The following is a 15066-nucleotide window of genomic DNA, read 5'->3' as shown; positions in this document are numbered from 1 at the left end:
TTTCAAAATCAAATGAATACCAATGCCTCGTGTACAGCACATAGATCAGGGGGCGGTATACTATTTATTACACTGAGAAGTGATGTTAATTGTGCTGAGAAGCAGTTATTAGATCAAAGCATAACATGTGGATGTATGGATCCATGTTTTTCTCTTTTTTTGGATAAGAGTTAGGATATGTTGGATTTGATGAGGATTTAAGCATGGATTCTGCCCCCTGAATCTGGAATCATTCCACATCCAATGCAAGTAAGGGCTCGTTCACACGAACGTGTGCTGCGATCCGCAATACACGAGCACAGTTCCGTGTGCATTCCGCATCACGGATGCGGACCTATTCACTTCAATGGGTCCGCAAATCCGGAGATGCGGAACAGAAGCACGGAACGGACACTACGGCGTGCTTCCTGGGGTTCCGTTTGGTGCCTCAGCACCGCAACAAGATAGAACATGCTCTATATTTTTGCTGAACGGAGGGATCGTGGACCCATTCACAAAAGAATGTGTCTACGATCCACATACGGCTGCCCCACGGACGGTGCCCGTGCATTGCAGACCGACAATTTGCGGCCACAGCACGGGTTTTACATGTTCGTGTGAACGAGCCCTAAATTGGGTATTTTAAACTCCAATCTCAACCACCAGAATAAAATTTACAGAGCACAGCAAGCAAATCCACAAAAAGGATGAGTATGCTCATTCTTGTGTAAACCACTTGAAAACGCCACAAATTTGTGTTTTTCAAGATTTCTTACAGTTTAGCAGAGTAGTGGGCTGTGTATAATTAATTAAAAAAGAAACCTTACTTACCTCTCAATGTTCGGTGCTAATGCTCTGGTCCCTGATCTGCCTGCGGCAAGCACTTGCAGTTTATCATTCACATGGCTGCTGCAGGCTCACTGGTCTCATCCGTCACACATGCATGAACGGCACATAACTGCTAAGGCCAGTATTGACTATAGCTGTCATGTGTACGATAAATGGCATGTGACCACTATAGGCCCAGCGTGGATCGGAGCTGTGGTATAAGACTGGCAGGACATTTAAACAGGGGAATTAATTTTAAATTAATTTTACACAGCCCCTTACTCTCTGCTAAATTGTAAATAAATCTTGGAGAACCCCTCTAATGGGGCTAGCCTTCATGTGGATCCCCTGGCATATCTTGCCTTGTCAGTACAGCTATCAGAGCAGTCTTATGTGATCACCACATTGTAGTCGAAGCAAGCAGAGATCTTAAAAACAGTGAGGAATTGAATACCCAGGCTATGTACACTGTCAAGGGCATATTTTTATGATTGGATTTTTCTCATTTTAGGCTAAAAATTATATATGAAATTGGTCTTTATTAAAAATGTCCAGCCGTTTTTGGAGGTATAGGGACAAAAAAAATAAAATAAATCTGTATATTTGCAAGTTCGAGGAAATGATAACTGCTTGTGTTCATGGATGGGACCTCCACAAACACGAGAAGTGGCGCTTCTCTATATCTTTTTTTCTGGATCTTCTGCCTGAAAGGCCCTGGCCTTGAAGAGCGAGCAGCAGCCTGTGATAGAATATTATTATGAGCAGAAATGAGTGCTATAGCACAACCCATACGGGTGAGTGTTCCTGCCACTGAACTTTGAAAACCAGAAAACATGACATAACGACATACAGTATCAAGGGTTTTTGATCAGTGGGAGTCTGAATGCTGGGATCCCTACTAATCGCTAGAACGAGGAGAGAGAAGTGCTCACATAGTGCGCTCTCTCTCCTCCACTATAGACTTTCTATTGAGCCGTATCCTGCAGCAAGGAGAGGGCACTGGGAGTATTTCTCTCTTCTCATTCTAGCGATTGGTGAGGTTTCAGCGGTCAGAACTCCACCAATCAGTACTTTTGACATTGCTATGACATATCAAAAGTTCAGTGACCCTTTAAAATACTGAGGCAGTGAATGCATTTTCTTAAGTACTAAATCTTCAATGGACCACAGTAACAGGTCTTGCTAGTAGTTCCTATTGCAAGTGTCAGCCCCGTTGCATTACATTAAAGGGGTATTCCCATCTCAGACAATGGGGGCATATCGCTAGTAAATGCCCCCATTGTCTAATAGCCGATCTCGTAAACTGAGCTGGCAAAGCGAATGAGGACGCACCGCCCATGCGTGGCCGCCCACTATTCATTTTTATGGGACCGCCTGTACTTTATGACACATTTATTAAATGTCTCATGTTACTTGATTAATTTGTCTTATCCTTAGACCTAACACTTTTGCCTTAAAAAAGCTACTGCAGTTTTCCTACTCCACTCTAATACTGGAACGAGATTGCGACTTAAAAAAAAAAAAGTCTCAATGATAAATCTGGAGCAAAACTCATTAACATAACTAACCAAGTCGCACAAGCCCTATTTTGCGCGACTTTTCGAGCCCAGAATTTTGGAGTGAAGGTATGATAAATCAGAGCCACTATATTTGAGAACTTTTCCCTCTTCTCAACACTTTTCAGAAGTTGCAAGAAAAGGGACGAAGACAACAGAGACAGCAAGTCCACAACATTTATCTGTATTCAGAGCCAGTTTTCTGGTGTAAATTAAGACAGAAATCTACAGCAGCGAGGAGGCTGTTGTACATTTTATAGCTATATATTCTCTCATTTATATGCTGTTTGACATATGCATTAATAACCCCAGGCCTGTGCAAGCAATGTATAGTACCTGCCACCCCCCCCCCCCCCCCAAACCACACATACAAATATAAATATATACGTGCAAATAAAAAATTGGGTCAATGTTTACACTAGGTATATATAGGTCACGCCTCCAATTCCGCCCAAAGCATAACTGTACACACCCAGTCCCCTTAATTCTCCCACATAGTAATTATTCCCCCTTTGTACCTGCACATAGCAGTAATGCCTACACTGTGCCCCCTTCACAGTAGTTATGCTCAGATATGTGCCACATTCACAGCACTAATTAGGGTGTTACCTTATAGGGCGGCCCCCACTGATGCCATGGCTGTTTTTTTTTGTTTTTTTTTCCAAAAGACCCCCCCCCTCCGCCCGCTGTGGCCCCCCATTGATTTTGGAGCTTTGTATTATAATGAGGAGTATTGGAGCAATGAGGAGAAGACCGAGTCTTTCTCCGTGGGCGTCTCCTTCTCACAGTTTTTTTTTCTCCCTGGCTGTGACGCTCTGCACTGCGATTGGTCAGCGCTACAGCCAGGGGGAAGGAGACGCCCATTGAGAAACCCTGGCGTCTCCTCCTCCCTGTTCCAATGCTAGTAATTAGCATACTGAGCGGGGAAAATACCAGAGGGCACAGTGGGCGAACGGAGCGGTGCCCAGGATTAATAGTAAGCACTATAGGATCCCTGCTTTATTCCCTACCTAACGAATCAGGACCCATAAAAGGTCCTCTTTAAGATGACCACTCATGAGTGGGTGCATACTCTAATTTGGCGCAGCAACACACGGTGAACAATGCAGCTGCAACACAGCACTGACAGGCGGCGAGACCCAGCAGCCCAACAACACCCTTGCTGCAGGTGTGAATAGCAACTCCAATCTAAAGACTAACTTCCAATATAACTACAATGAAAAATTCCCCCCATACTTTCTAACTCACGGGAAGCAAAGTATCTATCATACAGTTCAACAGTTTGTGACTGGAGGAAATGCAAAAAAATAAAAAAATAAAAACTGCATGAAATTACCAAACTGTTCAAAAATTTTAGAAACATTAGAACTTCTTGATAAAAGCCACCTATAAAACGTTTTGTCAGCAGAAATAATATCTTATTAGCGAATAATGTACATTCACTATACGACTGCGGTTTCCCACAAAAAGGTATGAAAGTTACTCAAGAAACCAGCTTAGAAGTGTTAGAACTAAGGTTAATATGACACTGTCCAACAGAGACTGCAGGAAAGTCAGAATGCCGTCACCTCTAAAGCAGTGGGATAATGATGAGCTTGTTCATAAAAGGCACAATCTTCATTGCACCTCGCGATTCATATAAAAAGGTACTATATGTGTTATAGCCTGGAAGGCATTAGCAGTGAACAGATGGCGCAGACAGCCAATTACGGAAAAAGATGAAAGATAATTTACATGGTATATTTCTGGTAAATGCAACATTTTGTCAGGGTAAATCTAAGGCTACATGTCAACTCTTATGTGCCTCACCGCAGATTTTGCAGATACTGTTAATGGTGCCGATTGACCAGTGTAAAGGTTGGGAGGCCCCGATACACATAGAATGGTCGGTGGACTTGGCCAATACAAATCAAATATGTTTAGCCAGCTTAAGGTCCCTTTCACACGAGCGAGTTTTCCGCTCGGGTGCAATGCGTGACGTCAACGCACAGCACCCGCACTGAATCCTGACCCATTCATTTCAATGGGTCTGTGTACATGAGCGTTGTTTTTCACACATCAGTTCTGTGTTGCGTGAAAATCGCAGCATGTTCTATATTCTGCGTTTTTCACGCAGCCCTGGCCCCATAGAAGTGAATGGGGCTGCGTGAAAAAAGCATTGCGTCCACAAGCAGGTGCGGGTGCGATGCGTTTTTCACTGATGGTTGCTAAGAAATGTTGTTTGTAAACATTCCGTTTTTTATCACGCGCGTGAAAAAACGCATTGCACCCGCGCGGGAAAAACTGAACAACTGAACGCAATCACAGACAAAATTGACTGAACTTGCTTGCAAAATGGTGCGAGTTTCACTGAACGCACCCTGAACGCATCCTGAGCCAATCCGTCACACCCATGTGAAAGAGGCCTAAAGGGGTTGCCTGAGTGTTAATTACTGATGATCCACCCTATGGATAGATCATCCAGAGGATAGATCACCACTAATCAAAAAGGTGTAGAACCCCTTTAATACTGATTAACCTACCCTGAGGATAGGTCATTAGTATCTTGATCTGTGGGGGTCCATATCCCGACACCTCCTGTCAATCAGCTGTTTGAAAAAACCACCGTGCTTTGTGAGCACTGCAACCTCTTACTAGATGTCACGTTCATTCGTCACAATGGCCTAGGTCAGTAGTGGCGAACCTATGCCACAGGTGCGAGGCGGCACTTAGAGCCCTCTCTGTGGGAACCCGCACAGATAAAGTCTAAGTCCTCATACACACGACCATTGTTTTGGCCCACATCTGAGCCTCAGTTTTTGCGGCTTTGATGCAGACCCATTCACTTCAATGGCCGCAAAAGATGCGGACAGCACTCTGTGTGCTGTCCGCATCTGTTGCTCCGTTCCGTGGTCCGCAAAAATAGGCAGTTATATCAATGGCTGTCGGTGCCGTTCCGCAAATTGTGGAACGCACACAGACGCCATCCGCGTTTAGCGGATCCGTAATTTGCAGACCGCAAAACACACAACGGTCGTGTGCATGAGGCCTAAGGTGTAGCAGTATGCCTTAGACTTTTCTTGCACCATGAACAGCACAGGTAGCGCATTGAATGTAGGCAGGCTATTATAGACATACTATATTGGACTGCACTATTCAGGTTAAATTGCAGTTTTATCACTTTGCGATAAATAAGTGGGTTTTGGGATGCAGTTTGGGCACTCGGTCTCTAAAAGCTTCGCCATCACTGGCCTAGATGCAGCTCAGTCCTAATCAATTTAATGTTGCCAAGCTGCAATATCCAATATAGCAACTACCCAAGGGATGGTGCTGTGCTTGGTAAGCTACAAGGAGCGACATGACCTTCTAAAAAGCTAATCGGTAGGGGGGGGTGTCGGGAGTCAGACCTCCACCGATCACATACTGATGACCTATTCTCAGGACAACTTCTTTAAGGTATGATCTCCAATTCTCATTACATTTAAAGGCAACAAACATACTTAGTCCTGTTTGCAGCTTAGAAGTGGGTACAATTATATCCCAGTTAGACAATACTGCCAGGCTATTAGCAGAGTTGCGCGAGCACATGGCAGGATCTCATATACCACATTGCTCCTCTACTTGTGCCCGCTCTGCTAAAGCCGCTAAGAGCTATTTAGGGAGCTGACCAAAAACATGTACATGCCAGGCTTAAAGGGGTTGTCCGGGTTCAGAGCTGAACCCGTACATACCCCTATTTATACCCAGGCAGCACCCCTGAGGCTAGCATCGGAGCATCTCGTGCTCTGATGCGCTCCCTTGCCCTGGGCTAAATCGCGCAGGATACTGGCTCTTGTTTATCAGAACACACTGCCGGGGGAAGATTCCGCCCGGCAGTGTGTTCGGTGACGTCATCGGCTATGATAGGTGGGATTTAGCGCTGCCCTAACCGTTTTACTGGCTAGGGCAGCGCTAAATCCCGCCTATCAGTGCCAGTGACATCACCGGACTTCCTGGCAGTCCCATGGAGAGCCCGGTAAGTCACCGGATCTCCAAAAAATGCCTTTTCCCTGCGCGATTTAGTGCAGGGAAAAGCAGAGCATCGGAGCATGAACTGCTCTGATGCTCAAGTCAGGGGGGCTGCCTGGGTGAAAATTTAGGTATGTCCGGGTTCAGCTCTGAACCCGGACAACCCCTTTAAAGGGGATGGGGACTTTCTAGTTACTGTTGATCAATGTGTTTGTAAAAGGTCTATATGGCATTTACTAATATAGTCTTTGTAGAAATTCTGCACCATTTGTTATATTTAATAAGATATGCCCCTTTGCTTACAAAGTCTTTTTTTGCAGTCCACACAGGAGTCCTGTCCATAAGATGGCTGCTGATGGAGGGTCATGTGACCAGACAAATCGCCTCCATATGATGCCTCCTCCATTCAAAGACACTGCACCTGTTCTTTAGGGAGTTTAGCGCAAGTGCAGTGTCCTTGAATGGAAGAGACACCACATGGAGGTGATTTGTCTGGTCACATGACCCTCCATCAGCCGCAGTGTGGATTGCAGAAAGGACTTTGTAAACAAGGGGATACACCTTATGAAATATAGGAAATAAAGACTATATTAGTAAGTACCGTATAGACATCTTATAAACACATTGGTCAACCAACAGTAACCAGAAAATGGCCAACCCCTTTAAGGAAGAGCAGTGTGGCCACAGGGAAATCCATACTCCCATGTACAGCGATGTACAAGAGTATGGATTGCAAGGTGCAATAGGCACCTGAACTTCAGGTGCAGCAAAAAAGTCCAAATGGATCCAGCGAGTAAAATCAATGATTCTTAATTTAAATAAAAGTATAAACAAGTAATCCTCCTGCATAAAATCAACGAGTTTCAACCATAAGACAGGTCTTCCTCATGGATTCATAGTATAAAGTATACTTTATACTATGAATCCATGAGGAAGACCTGTCTTATGGTTGAAACGCATTGATTTTATGCAGGAGGATTACTTGTTTATCCATTTTTTTTTTAATTAATAAAAGAATCATTGATTTTACTCGCTGGATCCACTTGGACTTTTTTTGCTGCATCTACGTTGGGTGTGAACCCAGCTCGAATCCGTGAAGTGCAGGACAGAGCACCTTTACCACTTAAGAGCTGGACTTTGTTCTATGTACCTGAACTTCAGGTGCCTATTTGATGAAGACAAGTAAATAAATAAAATAAAATGAAAGTACCCACTTCTTACAAAAAGTTAAGGATACTTGGCTTTCGGGTGAAATTTATGGAAAACATAAAAAGTTCACGCTACAGTGATATTATATCATAAAGTAGGGCATTTAAGTAGAAGCAGCAATGGTGATTTTCTCATCCCAAACAATGTATTGAAACAAACAGTGGTGGGTATGTCCCACATAAAATGTCAATGTCTCAAAAACTTGTCATGTGGCCTTGAGCCTTGGTGCGGGATTACCAGGGCGACTCAGGGTCTCTAGGAATCCAGAGTATGAGCCGTCCTACCATCAGGGTCGGCTCATACGGTGAGGAGTCAGAGAGAGGATTAGGGACGCTGTAGGAGACATGCTCTCTTATTACTCCTCCTGCTTAGGTCCTTTTCTCAAACCCCAAGCAGAACTTGGGCAAAACTGATGAGGGGTAAATGATCTTTTTGAGCCTGGGCTATGTGAGCACAACTGAATATATGCAGAAATAAAAGACAGCCAAATAGGTAAATCATGAATAACTACAGGAATCAATGTTGTCCAAAATTCATTATACGTCTGTACTAAAATTAGGATATGTCAGGCGTTGTAATGAAAAACATTAAGCGATTTTACATGCAACACTTCTCTTCTTGATTGATATTTCAATGACTGCTATAAATCACACATCTCTCACCGCATATCATTTAAGGAACACAATGATCTCCATTTAAACACAGGCACATATTGTTACCAAATAATCTTTACCGTCTGCATTATTTCCCAGTCTCTTCTCAGGCTGCACCTGCACAAAGCCAGTTAGTTTATTTTGTGACAAACATGAATGATGTGCAGTGCAAACTTCCATACTTCAAATGCTCATTTCCAGCAACGTCAGTCAACAGGCAGGTTTTCGAGCTTCCAATGCAAATCAAACATGACATCAATTCTCACTGCTAATGTATAAATTACAAGCTACTACTGTATAAATTTGCACTAGAGCTTAGCGAGAACCTTGGCGCGTTATAAACTGAGCAAAATAAATACGCAGCACTTTTTTTTTTGAAAAAGTAAATTTATATTTTGCAGTTCGTAAAAGGGGCAAACAGTAGGTCACAGTGAGAAATTTACAACAGCCTGTCAGAAGTGAAAAACCTTGCTACCCCAAGTACCAATAAAAATAACTCAATGCGCATTAACAATGGCTGTGCATAAAGCCCCAGTCTGGCTCCTTCCCACAGCACAGTAATAATGGATAAGGTAGACTTGTGACTCAATCTCTTGCAACATTTAACACAAGCGGCGAACACAAAGCATTCTCGAAGAGACATTCTGAATGATGCACAGCAAGGACATAAAAAGCTCGACAACCTAGTTGTTGGGCACCAGGGTGTTCGGATAAATGTAGACTTTCATTGTGCTCCTGGGATGAATGTTAGAACTTCTTATATTCCATGTCATCTGGAGGACTAACGTCTACTTTCCTTTTGCCCACATCTAACCAGTTTGTGCTAAGGACTGTCCCACCAGACTCCATCTGTAAGACAGAGAAGAACTTAAGTTGAATGTTTTTAGAACACACACGGTTATAACCAGAAAATCATATGGCAGTAATAGAAAAGGCTATACTTAAAAGGGATATTCCCATCTGGATATTTATTTCATGTCAATGGAATATGTCAGAAATGTCCAACTGGACTCACTCCTATCTGAAGAATGGGCCCAGAAGTGAATGAAGAGGAAGCTGCATATATGAGCAGCCACCGCTCAATTCACCACTATGAAACTTCCAAAAATAGTCACTCACTGTCTTGGTTATTTTCACCACAATGGGACTTGTGAAATTAGCAGACAGCGAGAACCCCTTTAATACAGACTGATTTAGCTTGGTCCTGCTCCCACTCCATAACAGCACGTCAGTAGCCGTTTTGTCATGTGACTGCATCGTGAGCAATTTTTATTCTGGATAAAAAGGTAATTTATTTTTTATTTTATTTTCAGACTTCCAACTTCATGCTGCTAAAATGGAAGCTTTTTTAAATGGTTATTAGTCACATTCGATTTTCATTAAATAGAGCTAGCAGGTTTTTATTGCACAAAAAGATTATGTTAATTTTCTTTTCTGCATCAGTCATTTTTCAATCCAGAAGCTGGTACAATTGCAGGCCTGGGAAAAACAGTATTTCAAGAACAAAATTCATTTCCGTCCATTTTTACGAGCCTGGCACATCATTTTACATTACTATTTTGTTTTTAATGAAATAGATAGCTACCACAGGATTTCATAGCAAAGCACTTGTACAGGAAGGAAAATTAACTGGAGGAAAACCGAGAAGAAAACATCTATAAATTGCAATCAGCGCATGAAATGTCTGGTGAGCCCAGGTTCTCGTCTACTCCTGTGTGGATAGAGCTTTATAAATAAGAAAACTAAGCAAATGTCACCATGCTGCCCATGCTAACACAATGATATCAGATAGGATGCGTATATGACTGTACAGGAAGGCAACAGAGGACCAGTGCTTTGAAACCACAAATTGTAACAAAGCCCATCAGCCTTAGTTGTAAAACATATGCCTAGAGAACGCACAACCATTTCAAAATGGCTATCCCATGATTCGTTTCCATATGAAAAGTCCTGAATGGCTGTTAACATGGATTTTTAAAGGGGTTATCCAACCCTTCTAATGCTCCCCAAAATGCCCGGGCCCATCATGTAGGTTATATTTACCTTGTTCCCTGGCACCCATGTCGCTACTGATGCCCACAAGGCTGCCACTGCATATCCCCATCGCACGGATCAAAACACCCGGTCACAGGGGTTGGGGGGGGGGGGATTGAGTTGGTTGTTTTGGGGATGGGCGGTGGTTGCAGGCCGCAACAGGAATGAGCCTCCCTAGACCCCCCACCCCACCCCAGCGGTGGATGTTTTGATTTTGGGGGGCATTATAGGGGTTGGTTAACCCCTTTAAAGGGTTTCTACCACCAGATTTGGTCCTATTTAGCTGACTGACACTAGCGATGTGCTAGTGTCAGCAGTCCATAACAGTGTTCTTACTTATCATCTGTCTGCTGCCGTTCACCTTAAAAACGTACTTTTATAGATATGCTAATGAGCCCCTAGGTGCTATGTGGGCGTCATTAGCACCTACAGGGCTCCGTCCACTAACCATTTCAGCCGCCCATCGCGTCCCTCCAGCCCGCCCCGCTCCTGTTGATCGACGTGAAACTTCTCAGTATCTCATACCAATTCCCGCACCTGCGCCGTGCGCTTCTGTATTCTCCCGGCGCAGGGTTCCTCACTGCGCCAACTACGTTACAGTGAGGAAGCCGGCACCAGGAGCGCGGCATTCACTCACTGCGCCTAATACAGAAGCGCACGGCGCGGGAATTGGTACGAGATACCACATCGATCAATAGGAGCGGGGCGGGCTGGAGGGACGCAATGGGCGGCTGAAATAGTTAGTGGACGGAGCCCTCTAGGTGCCAATGACGCCCACATAGCACCTAGAGGCTCATTAGCATATCTGTAAAAGTACGTTTTTAAGGTGAACGGCAGCAGACAGATGATAAGTAAGAACACTGTTATGGACTGCTGACACTAGCACATCGCTAGTGTCAGTCAGCTAAATAGGACCAAATCTGGTGGTAGAAACTCTTTAAAGCCATTTATAGTGTTTCTAGAAAAATAAAACAACATTTTTGTTACCCTGTATCACCCTTGCTGCTGCAAACGGATTAGGCACATAATCAGTCTCCTTCCCCCTCTGTGAGCTGATAATATAGTCCCTTATTATTTCCCTTGCAGACAAAGAAGTAATAAGGGACCCATAGCAAAATTTAATAGGGGCCCCCTTCCCCAGGAGTAGACGAGAACCTGGGCTCACCAGACGTTGCATGTGCTGATTGCAATTTATAGTTTTCTTCACGATTTTCCTCCATTGTACTTACAAACATCGATTGGTAACATCGATTGTAACACCAGCCTGTGGAAGCCTATTGCAGACCCATATATATGTACTTTGGTTGTCTTTCTGGAGAAGGGACTTATTCCAATTTTTGGGACTGCAGCTTTAAACTGTTCCTGACACCACACAGAAATTCTTTGTGTGTCTTTTAATTTTCTAATATCATTGTGTTAGCATGGGCAGTTACTTAGTTTACTTATTTATAAAGCTCTATCCACACAGGAGTAGACAAGAACCTGGGCTCACCAGACGTTGCATGCGCAGAAGGAGTCAAGGATGGCCATAGGCATTAGATGAAACTCGTCTGAAACCGCCGATTTCAGTTAACAAGGGACAAAAATATAATGTGTATAGGAGTATTCAGACTTTCCTGATAGCAGATATCAGGGAAAAGAATGGGAGGGGCACCTACTGAGTACACATGGAACCTCTGCCGAGCTTGTGTGGCGGTTTCTCACCAGCGCTATTAATTCCATTATAGGGTTCCGTTATAAGAGAGTTATAACTGAATGCAAAACGGAACCCCTTAAGAGGCATTTCATTTTGCTCCATCCTAGGACATGTCTATGACCACAAATAACTGTTCTGTACATGACAGAGCATAACAATGTCTCTTAGGGTCCATTCACACGTCCGTTGTTTCTTTCCTGATCTGTTACGTTTTTTCAGGAACAGATCTGGACCAGATCTGGACCCATTCATTTTCAATGGGTCCTGAAAAAAATCTGACATTGTGCTGTCCGTTTTTTTTCAGGACCCATTGAAAATAAATGGGTTTAGATCTGGTCCAGATCTGTTCCTGAAAAAACGCAACAGATCAGGAAAGAAAAAACGGACGTGTGAATGGACCCTTAAAGGGTTCCGTTTCGCATTCAGTCCTAAAATTACCGGAACCTTATAACGAAATTTATAACACTGGTGAGAACCCACCCAAATTTTCAATGGATTGTTTTTTAACAGTATGTAAATGGCACCGTTATATTTTTTAAGTCTATGCAATGACTATGATACTTAAAGGGGTTTTCCCATCATATATAAGGGGGCATATCGCTAGGATATGCCCCCATTGTCTGATAGGTGTGGGTCCCACCTACAATGAGAACAAAAATGGAAAGGGAAATTAATGGAGAGTGCCCTCAATTCAATTAGGCCGCTGAAAATAGCCGAGCACTTACTAGGCTATTTCCATCTGCCCCATAGAAATGAATGGGAGCAAAGGCCGCGCGTGCATAGTACGCTCTGATTCACTTGTATGGGAGCAGCGCTTTTTGATGGACGGACCCCGGGAAACCTGGGGTCCTCCAGCCACAGCTCTCCCTGCTCTGTTCCCCTTGTAGGTTCAGGTCCCAGAGGTGGGACACGCACCTATCAGACAATGGGGGCATATCCTAGCGATATGCCCCCATTGTATGTGATGGGAATACCCATTTAATTATAAAACAACCCCTTTAAGAATACACAGTACATACAATGTTACTAGGAAAGGCACTGAAGCTAAATTCACAATGTTGCCATATCATCATGTGACAACACATCCTAACAGACACCCAATGACTTAACAGACCATGTTATTCTGCAACCCAAAGGCAATGGACACGTGGAGTGACGGTACCTTGCACTAAATGCACTAATGTTAATAGACAAGGATCTAGAAATGCACTGCAGCCCCCAACCAGTCCTATGCAATTTTAACTACAAATACCATACTGAAAATATCTTATATACAGCCATACAAACACATTTCATACTTACAAATGACTTGTTCATGGCGCGTTTCACTTCATCATTGCCGTCTGAGTAAATCTGCTGGAAAAGTTCGTTTAGTGCAGCATCCCCCTCCTTTTTTTCATTTTTCTCCTCCTCTTTGATCTCAACCACCAGTTTATCCCAGTTCTTGGTGTAATGAGAGGATGATGGGTATTTGTGCATGGATTCTGAAATGTAGACACTTTTTATCAACAACATGACAGATCTGTAAAACTAGGGCAATAGAAGTGAGGGAAAGTAAATTGGCTTTTATTGCAACACACTGTCAACATTACATCATGTATATCGATTGCAAATACAGCTATTAAATTGATGACATGATAGGTTTACCCTAATATCTCCTCAGGTACATGAAACGCAAATAGCAGCATATCCCGCAAATAAATCTAGTAGATAACTGAGAATATAACATACGTTAATGCAGCTATGTGTCACAGCCTATCATTTCGATTTTAATGTGTTTTTTTTTTCCACAAGTTACAGTAAAATCTCACTGGCCTAGGATGTGGCAGATTATTAAGAGGCACTAATAACCGTGGTGAGGTTTGTGCCCCAGAAAAGTGAAATCTTCTCCAGCAGGGAGCTGTAAAATGTGACAGGGTGCCCCCTTCTAGGGTGTTTTCAAACTGAGACATATGCCAAAACTCCTGACTGAAGCTACGGAGGAGAACAACGATGCGTTCCACCCCATCTGCCCATACACTGCTTAAAGTAGGGTTGGGCGATATACCGGTATCACGATATACCGCGGTATTTAAAAAACGGCGATATGGCGATATCGCCGTTTCCTAAATACCGCGGTATTTTGTGACGTCATAGAAGCCGTCATGTGCGCTGACCGCTTCTAAATCTGCGTCCGCGGCCGCCCGCCCCAGCATGAACCGTACAGCACATTTACAATTCAGCCAGCGTGAGGGAGGGAAGGAGTTCTGTGACTCGCATTCCCGGCACCCGACCTCTGAGAGGACGCTGTGATCCGCGCAATTAATCCCAGCGCGGTGATCACAGCGTCCTCTCAGAGGTCGGGTGCCGAGAATGTTCTTAAGTCCCTGCATTGGTGGCAGTGGGCAGTTCTGATCGGAGTCCCAGCAGTGTAATGCTGGGGCTCCGATCGGTTACCATGGCAGCCAGGAAGCTACTGAAGCCCTGGCTGCCATGGTATGTTAGTGAGCAGCATTATACTCACGTGCGCCATGGCCGCCGGGCGCTCCTTCTCATGGCAGCCAGGGCTTTAGTAGCTTCCTGGCTGCCATGGTAACCGATCGGAGCCCCAGCATTACACTGCTGGGACTCCGATCAGAACTGCCCACTGCCACCAATGATGGGGGACGACCCTGTGGCCTCCAATCAGGGCCGGCGTCAGCACTCGGCATACCCGGGCCGGTGCCAGGGCCCACTGTCCCTTAGGGAGCCCACTCGTTTCCGCGCCGGTCCCTTTAAACATTTACTGCTGCTGCTATCTCGCAGGATCTCCAGGCCTGCGAGACAGATCGGAGGACTGGAGGACAGCAGGGACGGAGCTGATTAGCTGCGCAGGTGCAGAAGTCAGCGCACAGCATAGCAGCCGAGCTGAAAGAAATCAGGAGTTTAGACAGGTGTGTGTGAGTGTGACCATTAACATGGCAGTCGCTTATCGTATCAGAAGGGTTCTGTGCCACAGAGAGCTGCCAGTGTATGGGACAGGAGAAGGGCTAGTGATTTAGGGTGCGGTGGTATTAATGATATGGCCAGTCGCGATATGTGTAAAGCACAAATCTCCCTCAGCAGCTAGCACACAACAGGCACCATTCATAGCTTCACCTCCTCC

General features: G+C 44.4%; 1 protein-coding gene across 1 annotated transcript in view; it reads right to left on the bottom strand.

Annotated features, from left to right (window-relative positions):
* Nucleotides 1-8578: 8578 nt before the first annotated feature.
* SUGT1 (SGT1 homolog, MIS12 kinetochore complex assembly cochaperone) overlaps nucleotides 8579-15066 on the bottom strand; it is a 123428-nt gene continuing 116940 nt past the window's right edge. The window contains exons 13-14 of the mRNA XM_044286181.1: nucleotides 13245-13426; nucleotides 8579-9061 (exon numbers count right to left, since the gene is read on the bottom strand). Of these exons, the coding sequence (XP_044142116.1) occupies nucleotides 8960-9061; nucleotides 13245-13426 (284 nt within the window). The 3' untranslated portion in view covers nucleotides 8579-8959. The remainder of the gene's footprint in view (nucleotides 9062-13244; nucleotides 13427-15066) is intronic.

Source organism: Bufo gargarizans, chromosome 3 (assembly GCF_014858855.1).
Source record: "Bufo gargarizans isolate SCDJY-AF-19 chromosome 3, ASM1485885v1, whole genome shotgun sequence".
Classification (NCBI taxonomy): domain Eukaryota; kingdom Metazoa; phylum Chordata; class Amphibia; order Anura; family Bufonidae; genus Bufo; species Bufo gargarizans.
The sequence above is the reverse complement of the archived record's forward strand: the minus strand, read 5'-3'. Positions and strand labels throughout refer to the sequence as shown.